This window comes from Gymnoscopelus microlampas, assembly GCF_963454915.1.
Source record: "Gymnoscopelus microlampas genome assembly, chromosome: 18".
NCBI classification, from domain to species: domain Eukaryota; kingdom Metazoa; phylum Chordata; class Actinopteri; order Myctophiformes; family Myctophidae; genus Gymnoscopelus; species Gymnoscopelus microlampas.
This window is the reverse complement of record NC_139955.1, coordinates 14232784-14251094: the sequence shown is the minus strand read 5'-3', so window position 1 is coordinate 14251094 and position 18311 is coordinate 14232784. Positions and strand designations below refer to the sequence as shown.

At 41.0% G+C, this 18311-nt stretch overlaps 1 protein-coding gene across 1 annotated transcript; it reads left to right on the top strand.

The window, feature by feature from the left end:
- The first annotated feature begins 9280 nt into the window (after window positions 1-9280).
- On the top strand, window positions 9281-17237 carry fibpa (fibroblast growth factor (acidic) intracellular binding protein a). The gene is made up of 11 exons (XM_084085602.1): window positions 9281-9611; window positions 10052-10136; window positions 11111-11309; window positions 11609-11735; window positions 12606-12706; window positions 13084-13217; window positions 14114-14222; window positions 14414-14477; window positions 14813-14899; window positions 15067-15164; window positions 17015-17237. Exons 2-11 carry the CDS (start codon window positions 10052-10054, stop codon window positions 17082-17084), a joined length of 1074 nt encoding a protein of 357 aa, XP_083941728.1. The 5' UTR covers window positions 9281-9611; the 3' UTR covers window positions 17085-17237.
- Window positions 17238-18311: the final 1074 nt, after the last annotated feature.

Here is an 18311-nt window from a genome sequence, read left to right as displayed (position 1 = left end):
TTCATGTTACATGTTAATAGCAAAGAAAATAATAAAATATAGAGCACTGAAGCTGTAAAAGAAAATAGAACAAATTCTGACAACCACATTGAGCTGAGAAAAAAGCTAACCTCAACAGGGAGGTTGTTCCATAGTCTAGGGGCCACAGAAGCAAAAGCATGATCCATTTTAATCTTCAAATGACATGAATGAAGAGATGGGCTATTGTGAAGAATGTGTTGGTTGAATGAATGTCGTAGATCTCCATATATTAGTTTGTACATCAGTTATTTTTGCCAAGCAACACTGTCATACTATGGAGTATAATGAGTGGTTTTATTTATTACCTGCTGCTCTCCATTGGGCCTGTTCGGCTGGACACAATTGAACCTGCAAGATAATGTAATATTGATTGATTGATTGATTGATTGATTGATTGATTGATTGACTGACTGATGAGAAGACTGACATATGTTCACACTTTTGGGGATACCTCATGGTATACTGTATATAGTAGGTAAACAACAGTGGCCACACATCTAGGCAGATTAGGCTGACCATGACATGAGCACACATATGCGTAGCTTTGCTGTTGTTGAAGAATGAAGCAGACCCCAAAGCTGCAGTCTACTCCAGTGACTTTTTAATTTCAACAACCCACAATTTGATATTGAATTAGCCACTGACCACCATGATTTTTTTCTTCCTGGCACTCCAATCTACACAGTAAAATACCCATGCGCTTATGAGTTACAGACCCATAAGCGTCTATTTGGTTCCTATAACTATTAATCATTAAAATGGAGACCGCCTGGAACCGCCTCAAGGACCCCTGGGGTTCACCTGACCCCACATTGAGAACCAGTGGTCTGCTTCATTCACAGAGCCTCAGCCAAGGGCAGCGTCCTCTTGCAAAGGGCTCGCAAAGCAAATGTGGGGCAGCAAAAACTCGACATGACAAACATCTGTTCAGAATTATGTACGAGATTTTCTGACATTGGAGCTGGGAGGGTCTCGCACACATTGCATATAGGCTATGAGAAAAAGTGCAAAAGGCAAGAACATCAGATATCAACTAGGCAGGGTATTGGATCAAAAACAATTTAAGGGTTTGTCCCGTTTGCAGATATTTCCCAAGTTGTTGAAACCCTCTAACAACCAGTCTGTGGTTATGTCCTAGGCTGCCAAATATAAAAACAAATAGTCTGCAGACTCTGCACCTATAGCCCAGCTCTGAGATGGTATGTAGGAGTGGTTGGTATTTAATGACCTTGGTCATAAAAGCCTCCTCTAGGCTAGGGTCAAAGGTGCAGGTTATTATCTCTAATAGGCTATCTCTTCATCAACTACAACAACATCTGGTGTGTTAGCTGTCAAAGATGTAAAGCTGTCTAGCTTATCACAGAGATAAAACGAGGATGGAATGACACAGGAATGTTTGTATGTTCTCAGCGAGGATGCATGATATTTTGATATGTTCGTTGCTAGAGTTCCACTATTCTATCATGGCGTGCTATGTACTGTACATTCTTTGCATAACAGCCATTCAAGATGTGTGACAGTGTTTGAGTGATCTGTTCTGTGGTGCAAGCAATGAGGGACCTGAGTGGTGGGGAACCGCACACGCACACGCACACGCACACACACACACACACACACACACACACACACACACACACACACACACACACACACACACACACACACACACACACACACACACACACACACACCTCCATTGCCTTTCATATTCATGCACAACCCAAAACATTGTCATCACATGCCCCAGACAGTGAGCTGTGAGCATTTTATACTAGACAGAGAGCAGTACTGCTTTGTTTGTTTGGAGACAGCGATGTTCCGTCAGTGCCAAGGCATCTCTTCCCCCAGCCGTGTGGGAGTGCCTGCCTATTTGTGCAGCATGCTGTCGCCTTGGCAGTATTGTAGCAGCCATTGTAAATAACTGGCTTCGGGCACATGGGTTAGTTCTAGGGGGGTGGAACAGGATATTGAGAAGTAGGTCTATACATTATAATTGATGGCATTAACTGTGGCATTGAGGCCATAATTTCCTCAGGGGTTTGGCACTAATCTCGCCCTCAAGAGATAAATAGGTGTTTGAGTGCTGTGTGTGTTTCTATCATGAGATGTGACATGTGTACAACCTTTTGTGCACATACAAAAAAGTATTATTACATAACACAAAACATAATTTTCCTCCATCATGCTGTCACACAAGACATTAAGATGTATTTAATAAATACAATCAATAAATAACATTTATTATTTGAGAAAATATTTATGAATTAATCTCTGTGTAGGTGGGGGGATTACTTCCAGTCTAAATGATTTTGGTGAGGAACCAGGAAAGGACAAGACCTGTGGGGGTGTAATCTCAGGAGCTGGTGGCCATCGTTGCTCTGCTATGGAGTGGTCGGAAATCATGTCTCCTTCTCTGGCTCGCCTCTGGCTGTTATGGAATTGAACATGCTGAGATGAGATACAAATAACCAGGGATAATTATCTGTAATATCGGCCAGCGCAATGTGGCACATGATCCCCCTGTCTGTAGACCCTCGATGGGGTGAGGAAAAACTCTAAAACAGACTGAGAGATGTTTGAGAAACCTTGGGAAGGATTGCAAAAGAGGGGATGCCCTTAAAGGAGTAGTTCACCGCAAAAAAATCATGGAGATTTTTTTTCCCCCGCTAATTTGATGGCCGATGGAGTCGACTCAATCTCTCTTTAGGTCGTCATCAGACGAGACGAGCCCTCCATCGTCGCTTCCAGTCATCCCGGTTCTCCATACCGTACATCTGGCCAGTTCATTGGTACTTTGCGCTCTTGCATCATTCTTGAGTACATCCACATACAGTATGTTAGCGTGGGATGTCCTCATGACCGATGCCCGTGTGTTGGTTCCCAGAGCACCAATTTGCTGGCTGGCAGCTCTTGATGTCTTTGGCAGTGTCCTGCTAGTCTCATTCTCCTGGCTGCAATTTTCTTGTTCACCCTTGGTATTCCCTCATACAGAATCTTGTTGGTAACATGTGCACTCTTGCTGATGTTAGTACTGCACGCAACATTCTGGTGTAGCACCCGTCTAGAGACTTCTGTAGGGTTGGCTTCAGCGTCCAGCATTCACTGCCATAGAGGAGAACAGACTCTACCAGAAGAAGCTGAGCTTGATTTGACGGGGGAGGTTGGAGTTCCATACACTGGTCACGCCGTTCAGGGCCCTCCATGCAAGTGCCTTCCTCACTTTAAGATCTTGCCCTGGGCTACTAGTGATAGAAGATATTGTTATAACTAAATTCGTAAAAGGTATATACAAATTGTTTACGTCTGAAGAGATAATGTAACCCGAAATGTTGTTTCTTTTTGTTTTGTTTGTTCTGAAATGTAATATTTGAAGATTTGTGTTAGTTAATTTTCTTTTGTTTGAGCTTACGTTTTCTTTATGCTACTATGATAATTTATTTTTAATGGTATTAAGATGGGCAAAATAAGCTTCGGCTTCAGCCCATACCTTTCCGGCCAAATAGTGACTAGAGAGTACTCCTACCCTCCTAGGAGACCTGTGACATCAACAGAAGGTTACTATTGAGATTTGTGGTCAGGGTCGACAGGGTATTAATTGGCAACGTCAGTCCAGAAAATCTGGCTTAAGAGTGTAGTCTGCTCGAGAGGAGGTGGCATGCTGAATATAAGGAGGATGTGTGAAATGTTTGCAGCAAACAAAACAAAACACACTTGACCCACGCGTAGCTCATGAGGCTAATCATGAACCTCTGTCCTGACCTGGCCTCACGCTGGGCAAGACCAAGACCTAGGGATGGGGGACTGAAGAGGGGAAAGGTGAAGGACTGTGAATGAAACAAGTGTTATGATTGGTTGAAAAATATAGTTTCCGGGAGAAATACGTACAACAGAAGTTCCGCCCCTAGACATTCTATACATTAGGTTATGACCAGGCTTTTCTCTTCGCAGATGAGGCTGGGAACGAGGCTAACCTGGCCTAGATTAAAACTACTGCCTGCAGCATTATGAGCTCAAACTGTCCCAATGCACAACCAAAACACTACCACAGCCCTAGTGCCTGTCTAATGCCTGTCCAGAAATTAACTAAACACCCTCTTAGTCTTCAGGTGGTATTTGTGGTGGCTCTGCACTGTAGCCCAATAGCCCAGTAAAGCAACCATAAAATGGCGCCCCACCTGCAGCTTCAGATATGCCCCTTAAAGGGGCTACACCATGAATTAAAAAAATATATATTATATATAAATATTGCCCCCTAATACGTTTTAAACAGGTTGTAAGCCTAAAAAACATCCAGATATTTTTTCTCACAATCTGACTGTCTGTCATTCCAAGCTTTTTCAGCTGCAATACCAAAACGTCCTATTGGGCAGGGGGGAGCTACTGAGCAATTCTGTCTGGCCATCGTCAATGCAAAATCCGTGCAAGTGACATCACTTGCACAGCCATTCTGAAATGCCCTGTTCAGACACGCCCATTCAGGAAATCCATGAAATGAGCATGAATGACTGAATGTTAAAAAAATATATTTTTTTGGGTACAAGAGACACTGGGGAGCCCAAAAAATACTAAAAACCAAAAAAAAAATGAAATTCATGGTGTAGCCCCTTTAAGGCAACTGCTCCAGCCACGTTCACACCACACTCGTTTACCTCCCAAACAAATTCCAAAGGGAACCCGCCTTCCACACCAAGCAAGATAACTATAAATGTATTGTTCACCACTGTCATCATTATTCAATTTTATAAATAGTGCAGAATCACAACAAGTTGTCTCAAGAGATATAATAGTTGTGGTGTGTGCTGTGGACATCCACTTGAGTTGGAAAGATTTTAAAAACAATATATTTATAGTTATCATGCTTGGTATGGACAGCACAGGGACAGAGCAATGGCAATGCCATTTACTACAGACACGACACAAGATCAGAAGTCAGTGCCACAAAATCACTCGCATAAGACAGCTTGGTGATACAAACAGCCTCTCAAAACAAATAAGCAATTTGCTAACCAGTATAGCTGCTACATTAATCCAAAGCTTAAAAACAGCCTACTTATTATACTCCTAAATGTCTCCCAACCAGCAGATTTCACCTCCGATTCACAAAAACAGCACGCACAGTACCACGCTACAACTTGACAACAGGTTCACTAGGAATGAGAAAAGCCTCCATTTGTCACAGCCCGGATCCTTGGGTGCGACAACAATGGGAGACCAGACAAGTCTACGGGTGTGAAATAAGGACAATTATGTGTGCATGTAAGGATGTGTGAAATGTGAGGAAATAAAATAAAAAAACAGCGAGGGGCCAAGGGAAGAGAGAGGGCCTCCACGAGAAGGAGATGGGCTTTTATTATAAACCACACCAGGCCCAGTGGCTCATGAGGCTAATGACGACCCTCCACCTTGACCTGGATCCTGCAAGACAAAGGAGAACCAACAAACGAGCAGGGATACCTAGGCTAATGGAGCGGACACTATGCGCTTCCCCTAAATTAGTGATGCTCTTAAAATTCCTCCTTGGCTAGAGGTTCAATCAGCGTGTTGCCTTTTTCGCAAATAAAAATTCAGTTTTCTAAGGCAAGTGTTTATTTGTTGGGATTTTGACCTTTTGATCACTGTCCGGCAGTGACCTCAAAGCACTAGCAGTGAGACTTTTTGCCCTGCAGATGACTGAACAATGATGCCTCTCCCATGCTGCTGATGTCAGTTTCTTGGCGCACATCCTGAGCAAAACTTCTAGACTTTTTCCAAGAGTTTCACTAATTAAACTAGTTTAATTTCCTAATTGTCCGGGTCTGGAAAAGAGTAATTCATAATTCATACTTTCATACTAAACAATGAGGTGCAGGTGCCTGTTGCTATCCATAATGGTTCCTACAACACAAAATGCTGTGGCAAGAAAGACTACATGCATAATAGATAGACAGACAGACAGACAGACAGACAGACAGACAGACAGGATTTGCATTTTTTTTTTGCATTTCTCAACTCAAAATACATGATGTGAATACATAGGGTTCGTGTGTGATCATGTGGTTAAAGGTTTTTTGATTAAAAACATGGTGTGCAAGACTATAAGAGTGTATTCAACAATGAAAGTCATCAGAGAAAGCATGCAAAAATAGACAACAGTTGAGTTTTTTTAGCCGCCAGCTGAAAGCGCGGCTCTGTATTCACTCTGACTCTGACCCGACAGATTTCCGACATGTATTCAACACTTTTTTTGCTATTGGCTGTCCTGGCTGTCCTTCACTACTTCACAGCCAATGGGGAGACACTACTTTAAAGCCAATGGACGGCCGTCCTAGCCAATGGACGGCCGTCGTTTACAGCACCCGCCTCCCCTCGCAGCACCGCCAACAGAGTCTATCAGCACCGCGGCGCAGGCACGCCGGGCAGTTGTCCTCCCACCCCCCCTTACCTCTGACTGCAAAGGTCTAATAGCGGCCAAACAACGGATGCACGCTTATACAGTACTTGAGTAAATGTACTTAGTTACTTAGAACATTTATTTTTCGACGACTTCACATCGCCCGTCCCCGCAGGGAAGGGGGTTCCCTGGCTCAAAACAGATGGGGGGGGGGGGGCTGTTGACAAATACATATTAATCTGGGGGTCCATGAACATGTTTGAGCACGCGAGTTTTCCTTTCGCCTCCGAGGCACCCAAACCAGTAGAGAGTAGAGACGCGAAAGGAGTTGGGGAGAGCCTGGCTGTGTTGTTGACTGACAACGGGTGCATTTCTCCTTTCCGACATGTCGCCTTTCCGACGTTGACTAACCCTATACCTAACCCTAACCCTAACCGCACGCGGAAGCCACTAGTCGGAGTGGTGAGATGTCGGAATGGAAGGAGCACCCCACTGGCAACAGATGCACGCTTTTATGCGAAACAACAACAATACAACCTGGCGCAACAGTTGCGTGCATTAGCGCAAGATGAGCACAAAGGAAACGTGTGTTTCAATCACCGTCTCACAGAGTACTCACACACGCGCATACTGTCTGAAATACTCTGAAAACAGCCGATCTACAAGCTCACAATCATTGTACTTTACTGGAGTAAATGTACTTAGTTACTTTACACCTCTTAACAGACGAACATACATGTTGAGGCTCCGAAAAACTCAACGAGCCACAACTCACTATCTCTCGCCCCTAAACACGGTCGCCCCTGATCGCAACGGTCTGGGGTGAGCGACCAGTGCCGTTCTGCCTCGCCCCTAAACACGGTCGCCCCGGATCGCAAAGAACGGTCTGGAGTGAGTGATCTGCTCTGCCCTTCAGTGCATATTTGCATGCACATAATGATATTGTTGTTGTGGTTAAGTTGAAATAAGTTGTATATATATATATATATATATATATATATATATATATATATATATATATATATATATATATATATATATATATATATATGTATATATATATATATTCCAAATATTCTTTAACTTTTTCTTTTCAAGATCTTTTTGAAAATAGCCGATCTACAAGCTCAAAAAGCGTTGTGAATGCAACACTTTGCGCACATGTAGATATGCTATTTTCAAATAGCCAATGTACTAGTCTGTGCTACTGCTCATGTAGCCTAGTCGCTTCTTTTGGCTTTGTTTTCATAGAACTGACTGCTTATTTCACTCATGCAAGAGAGCCTAGTCAGCCTACGTGACACATAACATCACACTTTTGCGGATTCCCCTGTATTGCACGTTTAGATGGAGAAGCGAGGCTGCGCCATTTTCACCCTGAAAGGTGGTTTCACTTAGGATTAGGGTTGCACTTTACTTTCATAGCCTAAGCATAAGTAGGCTAGGCTAACTATTTTTGTTGCTGATACAAATTTAATTTACTTCTACTCAACTACATCTCAGAGGCAAATATTGTGCATTACATTATAAAACATACATTTAACACTTTAGCCCTATTTCACACCTACAAGTATAATACCTACTTGTAGATCTGCTATTTTCAAACATTTTAGTACTTTCACTTTTGGAACTTTACGTACATTTTGATACCAATACTATTGTACTTTCACACAAGTACATTGCGACACACACGCGCACACACACACACACACACACACACACACACACACACACACACACACACACACACACACACACACACACACACACACACACACACACACACACACACACACACATCCTTTATATTGGTAGCCAACCGATGAACCTCTCTGTTGAGTTATTTTGGTTGCATTGGAATGGCTGAGATTTCATTTTAAAGACCACTTTTACATTTTGTGCTGCAGATTGGGGCAAAAAAAAGCCTGCCGCTGGCGGCTATTTTATGACTTTAGTCATTTCTTGTTTACATATTCCACATGATGCCAATTTGCATTTGGCAATAAAATGCACCAGTTATAAATCATTGCCGTTCCAAACTCATATTGCTTCCTTACTGTTCCATAACCTCGAGTAATATTTTAAGATAGCCCTGGACAAATAATTATTTCCTGCTGTTCTCTTGTAATATAAACGAAAAACAACTACATTTTGTTGAATGTTTGTGTCTTTTTTGGGTTCAATCATGTGCGGAAGCCTCTTTCCTTTTACGTCATTATACAAGTTACACCGCAATTGGTGACCTATCAAAATCCGCTGTCAGAGGGAGAGGATGAAACCACCTGCATCTTTAAGTTTTAATATATGTCCGGTAAACTGGTAGAATTGTTATTTTATTGTAATTGCATCACATTAATACTGAAGAATGTTGTGTTCTATTTCCAAGTTATACAAAATATACAGCTTTTTCACGTTTGATTTTTTGGTCACATGACCTCGATTGGACAGGACACCAATGTCGGTATAACATCCGGAAGTGCATGGCTGCCAGTGTTGCCATGTCCGCTTATTTTAAGCCACTTTGGGATTCTTTTTCTGTAAAGTTGCTTGTAAATATTGGTGGGGGTTGCGGTTTTTTTGGCTTTTGTTTCCTAATGTTGTTTAAACCAGTCAAACATTTTCATGTCAAGGACCCCCAAATTCATATGTATTTGTCTGCAGTGCAGACCCCATCTGAAAATATTTTATGACAGGGACCCCCGCCCCATACAAGATTTGTGTTGTTAAAATGCCCCCCCCCCCCCCAAAATTTTCTTCAAGATTTTCAAATAGCCGATGCATATAGGTTTAAACTAAGTGCTCGTGTGGCTTAAGTTGCTTCTTTTGGGCTTGTTTTCCTATACCTGGTTGCTTGTTTCTCCCGCAAAACCTGGCAACACTGATGCTGTTGTTGACATTAAGACAGTCATTCATTAGACAGTCATTATTACACAGTAATAGTGTGTTAATGTTAAACGCGTCTAAAAGGTGACAATCTTCTATTCTATTTGTCGCCCTACAGTTTAATCTTAGCTAACGCTTTGGTTGTCCTTTTCATTTATTTACAGTTGACATTGGCTATTTAGAGGCTAACTAAGGTAAGCTAGCAGCTTGGCCATGGGAATAATGTAGTCAACTCAGATGAAATATGAAGTGAAAATTTTAGCCATTCGGTTTTGTATTTTAGACCTGTATTATATCTGTATTATATCTGGAACACGTGAGCACTGACAACAACACGGTGAGAAATCGTCCCTGATCATTATTGTTTAGCAGCAGTAGTGGAAAAAGTACTCAGATTTTTTTTACTTAAGTAAAAGTATCAATACTGCAATGTAGAAATACTCTGTTATGGCCGAAATGTATGTTTTGTAATAATAATCAAAATCTATAAAGTAACCAGTTACCAAATAATTGTAGTGGAGTAAAAAGTACAATATTTGTCTCTGAGATGCAGTGGAGTAGAAGTACTGAAAATTGAAAATAATCCAGGTAATTAAAAATCCCTCAAATTTGCACTTGTACAGTACTTGAGTACATGTACTTAAACTTAGTTACATTCCACCACTGGATTTCTGTACTAGCAAATGGCTAGTGTAGTCTAGTACCTGAGTGTTATTATATCACTGATGTTTGTTGCAACTATAGAACTAGTATGAATATGATTTACTTCCTTCATAGATGGCGGTGGAGCTTGATGTATTCGTGGGTAACACCACTATCATGGATGAAGAAGTGTATCGGCTGTGGTTGGATGGTTACACAGGTATATGAACTGAACATGGATGATATATCTCTGATCACTGCATACTTTCTCAGTGGGTCCTCTAGTCCCGAAAAAGATCCTCCCCCAGTTTTTTGTGTGTACTGTATCTATACCAATTAACACTTACACATACACCCTGGCACACTTTGGGCATGTAATTAGGCCTACAGGGCCAATCAAATATATATACGGTATATATATGTATATATATATAAGTAAAAAAATAGCAAAAAGCTCATTACAGTTGTGAGGTAATCAGCTATTTTTGCCATTCATCACATGAAGTATAGGGGTTAAGTAAACATAACAAAAAAACATCCACTTTGCAAGGTTACACAACTTCACACGCTGGGCAAGACCTAGCCGGTTGAGTGTCTAAACGGAAGGTTAGATGTAAAAGGTAAGTAAATCTGTAAAATATCGTTTCCGGGGGAAATACGTCTGACTGAAGTGTGTTGACAGCAACCGTTTGGCAAATTTCTCACCTAAAAGGTTACCAGAACCTGTTTTTGTTTGACTCTACAGTCTTACAGTCTACAGGTGAAATGGATATGGTTTTCGGGTTACCCTTTTAGCGCTCTCCTATGCAGAGTGGTGTAGTTGGAGTTGACGCTATGAAGACCAGTTTAATTAAAGGCTACCTGCAATGGAAAGTAAACCAAAGTATGTGGTACCAAAAGCTAGTAGCGAGTTAAGTCGAGAGAACCGGTACCATGCAGAGTAACAAGAAGAGTGAATTTAGGTGTGATAATGATGTACCGTGCATGTTCAAGTCATGTATACTTTACTTAAGACCATTATCCAAATTCTTAATCTTTTTACATTTTGGAAAAGATAGCCAGGTGTCCACTCTTCCTGTATCCCCATGCAGTGGAAAAGCGCCTTAAGACATGTCCAAATTGATTATGGGCTCTACAGTAATGAGAGGTCAGACTCTGTCAGTGACTATGTGTAAAGTGTGTGTTTCGTCTCAGTGAACGATGCGGTGAAGGTGCGTATGGAGGGTGGGGTGTTGGATGGCTGGGAGGCGAGTGCAGACGTTCTGCTGAGTGACACCATGGACCAGTACAGAACCTTCCAGATGTGTGAGCGTCTCCTGTACAGCCCCACCAAACTGGCCAACCAACTCCTGTTCCAGATACCGCCCCATCGACAAGCCATGCTCATAGAGAGGTGTGTGTGTGTGTGTGTGTGTGTGTGTGTGTGTGTGTGTACTACTCATTAAACATAAACCTACTTTGTTCCCCATGTTATGTTATATTTGTTGGTCTTTGATGGTGATGACTGTAAATGCGCTAAACATACAGTATTACAAAACAGTACACAACAATATGAAAGTACAAGACACAACATTACAAGTATACCGTAATGTGTGATTTGTAATTCTTCTCCCATTCGCTCATACAGTAATTTGTACATTATACACACCCTAAACTCTCCCTGTCGTGATTTGTTCGTTTTTTTTTGTATAGGTACTATGCATTTGATGATGTGTTTGTCCGTGAGGTTCTGGGGAAAAAACTCTCCAAAGGAACCAAGAAAGACTTGGATGATGTCAGCGCGAAGACGGGCATAACGCTGAAGAGTTGCAGGCGTCAGGTAAAACCTGTAAATATGTAATGTACAGTGAGGGTGTATTTATCTAAGAGGTAATGCACAGTGAGGTGGTCATTATGTAAGGGATGATGCACAGTGAGGCGGTCATTGTGTAAGCGGTGTAAGCGGTGCGAGGCGGCCATTATTCTAAAATAAACCATGACAGCTTCACATTAGTCCTGCTTCACCCTAAAGGGGGGGGGGGGGGTTATTTTCTCACTATACATCATCCTGCTTGTTATACGGTTAGATACTTGCAAAATATATAATTTGACACCAACCATTGATTTCAAGCTACAGTCTGAGTCGAAGTGTCGAAGTGTCCCTGAGCAAGACTCTTAACTGCTCCCCAGGCGCCATATTAATGACACTTTCCCACTGCTCCTAATAGGATATATTAAATGCAGAAGACAAATTTAATGTGTTTTTGCAAATGTATAGTGAGAAATACCTGCATTATTTTAACCAATCTGTATGGTAGAGTAGGACATCTAGCACATCTGCAGTGGCTGTAGGTAAGCTCCCTACTCTCCCATAGAGACATTTTGACCGAGGTGTCGGAGAGGACACCTACAGTGTACTGGTTGACAATGTCAGTACAATTATTGGAAGCAGATGGCACACCGGATTGGACAATTTTATTATTGAGAAATAACAGACCGTTGAATGCCATGATTGACCAATCTATAAACGACCAATGTTCTAAATGTTGACTGGTCGTATCAATTTAGAAGTTTACAGTCCTTTCATATAGGTTTGTTTTAGTTTTTATTTTAGTTTTTATCAGATCTGTCTATTGTGGTTTTTTTTTAATATCACAAGTAACCATACTTTACATGTCATCATTGTAAACTCTAGTCATTGTTATTTCAGTTTGACAACTTCAAGCGTGTGTTTAAAGTTGTGGAGGAACTGAAGGGACCCCTGGTGGAGAACATCCGTCATCACTTTCTGCTTTCTGACAAACTGGCCAGGTAATGTCCGCTGTAGGACTTACTCTGGTTATTTGAGCCACAGCTAGACTGGGACTTGTGGTCACTTGGCGCCTGGGGAAGGAGACTACTGCTGGTTGTCAGTCTATCGGTTTAAACAGGGAATGATTTAGACCTGGGTTAGCCGGTGAAAGTAATTCATTACAAAACTCATACTAGTCTGGGTCATCAGGAACCAGAGTTGAGAACTACGGAACCGCTTTGCTCAAATTTATTTAATCAAATTCCCCATGTTTGTTGATGCACGATGATGTTTTTGTTTTTTTTGCTTGCGGATTCTATTTTGCATAAACAAAATTTCACAGACTTTGTAACAATTGTTTTAAAAGTGCAATATTAAGTTTATCATGTTATTTCAGGGATTATGCTGCCATTGTGTTCTTTGCCAACAATCGCTTTGAGACGGGGAAACGAAAGCTCCAGTACCTCACCTTTCAGGACTTTGCCTTCTGTGCAGGACAGCTAATCAACAACTGGACCGTGGGAGCTGTTGGTGAGACCTCTCTGCCACACTGTGGCCATCTGCTGCTCCTTTACAACACAGAGAAAGAGGGTAGAATTCCCCAATAAATGATGATTGATTGTTGTAAACTGTTTATGAAGCTCCTTTTAGAGCAGTGTACTGTATCTGTATGTGGCTTTAAGGGCAGACGGAGGCTCCTGCAAAGTTTTAGTTGGTCTCCAGTAAAGTGTATTTCTGTCCTATCGTAGGTGAGGCAAGTTAATTTTGGGATTGCCATGAATAAGTATGAGGTCTTGCTAGTATTAAGGGATATCAAAGTCCACTGAAGGCAAATGAAACCAATTTGTTCTGTGCTACCCAGTATGTATACTACTGTAGTTAAAAGCAGAGCTTTTGGTCTTCATTTCACACTCTTATGCCAGGTCAAATTTTTTATTGAGTATAAGTCTATTTCTGAACAACATATGTTCTCCATTTCACCAGCTCACCTCCAGACAGCAATATAACATTCTGCTCTGTTAAAACTATAAATGGTTGTTTTGCCAGTCCCTGAACAAATGGGTCTCTAATGAGGATTTGCGAGGGTTGGAGGGCACCCCTGTTTTAAAAGCCTCATAAACTGAAGCTCAGTCCTCCAGACCAGTGCTGTAAAGAAGCATTAGTTAGTCAACTTGTCAAGTTGGTTAAATCTGAAATCAGTATGTTTGAAAATACAAAGATATTGGCTTGGTTGGCAGCTGTCTTGGTTCTTCACACAGTAAATCAGAACAAACACAAATATAGCAACTATAATGTACAGATCTAACATCGGATGACTGCATCTACAGAATGTATCTACAATGTTGCAGTGAATATGGTAGTGCATTTAGAGAATATTGCACAGAATTTGAACCCATTAAGTGTTTGACTGGAGTTTTTCTTGACAGATAACATGGTAGAAGACATGGACGTTGATCTGGACAAGGAGTTCTTACATGACCTGAAAGAGCTGAAAATCTTAATAACAGACAAGGACCTACTGGATCAGCACAAAAGGTGACATAAGCTCAAGACATAAGTTATATTGAGCATGCAAGGTGCAGGTTTCTCTTTTGTAATATTCACCTCTTTTTTATTCTATTGCAAATTGCAAAAAATACTTTGAGCCACATGGAAGTTGAAAGTTTATATTATAATTCTTGCTTTGGATTATGTGAAGTCTAATAAATTATGTCCTGTCTGTTCAGTCTGGTCTGTACAGCTCTTAGAGGAAAGACTAAAGCTTTTACTGAGATGGAGGCGAACTTTAAGGTGAGAAACATCGCAACCTTTTGGCCTATGTTCAAACTGAAGCCTGATTTATGGTTTGTCGTCTGATGTTACTCTCCAAAAATAGCTGATCAACAACCTCACAATGTTCAAATCCGATCTGATCACTTGCAAACAACATAGTCAAAGTCAGTCCTAAAGATTTGAGAAACAAATTGAATTTGCCTGCAGTCTGAACAAAGATAGATAATCCAGAAAACGAATTGTCATTCACTACTACAAGTAAATATTATGGCACTGAATACAGACATTTCGTTTTTTTCTCAAGCATCATTCTAATGATTACATTTGCTACAAATGCTGTATTGTCCTCTCAGAATCTTTCCAGGGGTCTTGTCAACATTGCTGCCAAGTTAACAAACACAAAGGATGTCCGAGATTTCTTCATCGACCTGGTGGAAAAGGTACATCTGTCTGTTTTTAAAACCCTGGTCCCCCAAACAAGAGCAACCATTCAGCTGCCCACGCGACCTCCACCCCACATGGTAGCAAGGTCTGCTGACTTTAATGCCACCCATGAGACAGTGTGATGTAATGTCTCCCTTCCCCTGTGTCTTTCTCTCTCTCTCAGTTTATTGAGCCTTGCCGTTCGGACAGATGGACAGGCGCAGACATGAAACTGTACCTCACTCACTACACCAACTCTGCACACATACTCGACACATTCAAGTAAGTTCTCAGAGATAAGCCCTCTGTGCTAAAAAAGTAATGTATCCACTTATGAGACGGTGAAATGCTCAGATAAGGTAGGGCTTGGAGATATTATATGTTATTTATAAGTTTATTTGAACGGGACAGCGGATATTAATGAACATTACATACAAAATGTAGTGTAAATACACCGGATTTATCAAGAATGCTAATTTCCATCCGTAGTCCCCAAACAAAAATATAAACATTACAAAAGGGTACAAAACAGAAGAGAAAAACAACATTAAAAAAGGCCTAAAATACAAGGACACCCAAGAATACTAGAAAAACCTACATTTTAGCCTATTAAAAAAAAAAATGTTGGACCTTAAAAGATGTAAAGGATGGACACTCTTGTGTTAGTGGGTAGATTGTTCCAAATAGCACTTCCTTGAACTGAAAAGGAATTTTGCGCAAAGGTTGTGCATCTGAACTGCACCTCACAATCCCCTCTGGTGGCGGCCCTTGTGCCGGTGCCCCTGTCGGGCTTCCGTTTTATAAATTCCCCCATAGGAGGCGGGGCATAAACCATGTAAAGTTTTATACACGGCACATGCCTGTTTAAAGAGCTTCCAGTTATCAAAGATAAAGAAACTATATATGTTTAGGATTTTGCCGTGATGGTACCGTGATGGTATGTGTTTTTTTATCATGGCTCTCATATATAATTGTTCTAAGGGCTTGAGTGTCGTCACACCTGCGCAAGACCAGTTAGTGAAACAGTACTCGAGAGAAGATCATACAGTGGAAGTGAATATTCTCCAATGTACTGTTTGTGAAAAGAAACATGCTCTGTTATATAGTTATATCTAGTAACTTTAAGACTGGGTGCTGAATCCTAGTGCTCTCCAATTTTCCAATTTCAAGAATCAAGAGGGGATAATTTGTCACTCACTTATACTGATACATGCAGCGAAATCGTAAACATATGACATTTTAATGCAGAGACGTATCGCGAAGATATGACATATGAATGCAGAGATGGATCGTAAACATATGACATTTTAATGCAAGTACATGTTGTATTGCACAGGAAATGTGACAATATGGTGATGTATACACTAGAATGTCAGCATTTGGTCCATAACTCTTACCTACTTAAGCCTTATTTTGAAAAATAGATAAACAGCCGATCTACAAGCCCACAATGTATTGCAAGGTGATGACACGGTGCAAGCTTTTAGATCTGCTGGGTTTTTTCTTTTTTTAACTTTTGAAAATGTTTAAAAATCTTCACCTATAATAATCAAATGCTCACAATAGGTTATATCTATTGCCCACCCCAGACCTTCAAGGACAGGTTTTCGCTAATGCCAGCTGACAATAATGTGCCTCTTTGGCCAGTGGGTGTCACCCTATCTCTCGTTTGATTTGCTACACTGAAGTTACCTTGTTTCTTGCTGGCCCACTCTGGAATGTACTTAACGGTTTACACAACCCTGCACCACTACACTCTCAACAAAGACATATTCATCACACAACACACCCCCCATTATGACCAATGAGCAGATTGCTTCATTTTTATGAACGTCACCACGCCTTCATCATAAGAAATTTTCATCTCCTGCTTTTGTCAGTTGTTTTGATGCATTTATTAACATCTCTCTCTCTCTCCCTCTCTCATGTCTCTCCCCCTCTCTCTTTTTTTCCCTCTCTCCATCTGTCTCTTTACCCCCTCTCTGCCGCTCTTTATCTACACCCCTTTCCCTCTCTTTCTCCACCCCTGCTCTCTATCCCTTTCTCCATCTCTCTTCATCACTCCATCTCTTTCTCCACCTCTTTCTTTCTCTCATCATCCCTCCCTCTCTCTCTCTCTATCTCTCTCTCAGACATCAGATTATATGGGACAGATACATGGGTGTTGTCAAAAGCTGTGTCTTGAAAATGTACCACGACTGAGAGGTTTCTGCTCTCTGCTCCTCTCCTCTTGGATTTCCCAACTCTCTGCTTTATATTTGTTCTTTCTGCATCCTCCATTATTGTCTCGCTACCCCACAGTGTCTGTATTCTGTATATTAGTTTGTAAATAAAAATGAACCTATTTACAGTATACATTTTTGTTACGGTGCTTGTACATTTGCTTCTTTCTTTTTTTTATGTTGGAACCGAGATTAAATTATACAACACAATTGAAGAGGGTAGGAGATTAACTCAGCAACCCCGTCGGCCCAACTTCAACACTGAGCGCAATTCAGTTCATCAACTCAACAACTGTTAGTTAAGTACTGGTTATATGAACTGATCAACCTAGAGTCCCAGGTTAGAAAATGAAAGGGGTCCAGTTCCTTACAGATCTTTTATATAAGCAAGACAGTTTTCTTGGAGATTGTACTACTGTATGACATACACATACACACATACTGTATATGGTGTCTGTGCCTCAAAACTATCCAGTTCATACACTATACTGTATATAACATAGCTGACACTAAGTTACTTATTAAACAATTTAGGCATTTAGGAGACGTCCTTATCCAGAGTGAATTACAAAGTGCAAGATCGGGGTACTGTAAATGGCATGAACACTAAACAAACGACAAGGTAGGTGGTCAAGTAAATAAAGTGCAAAGAAAAACAATGGGTGATTCAAAGGTAACTAGGATACCAAGTAAACATCCAACCAAGCATCTGTCTAAACAACATGTTATCTAATGGCCTTTTTCGACTACGAAGGGTTACCCACAAACCCAGAACCTGCCATAACCTCAAACTTTCCAGAACCTGTGAATTTCTGCGATTGTTTTTTTGTTTGTTTACATTTCCATTATAACCAGAACCACCTCTGAAGGGGGAGGTACATCATTAAAAAATATACGTATACATTTTCAAAAATAAAAAAAATAATAATAATACCTGTAGAGCTGCTAAGATGTTTTACCAATTCAGAGCAACACCACCTCACATGGGTTACCTCCTGAGCAGGGCCCAAATTAGGTTCTGACAACTTTATCTGAAATCCAGCCGTAGCGTACCTGTGAAATACGTTACACGGCATGGCATGGTTTACTTAGCTCTTGTAGTCGAAAGGAGCCTTAAGGGTGCTTTTACATCTATAGTTTGGTAGACTCTGTGTACAAGCAGCCTAAATAACATACTCATCATCTGCGAACAAGAAAACAGCATACA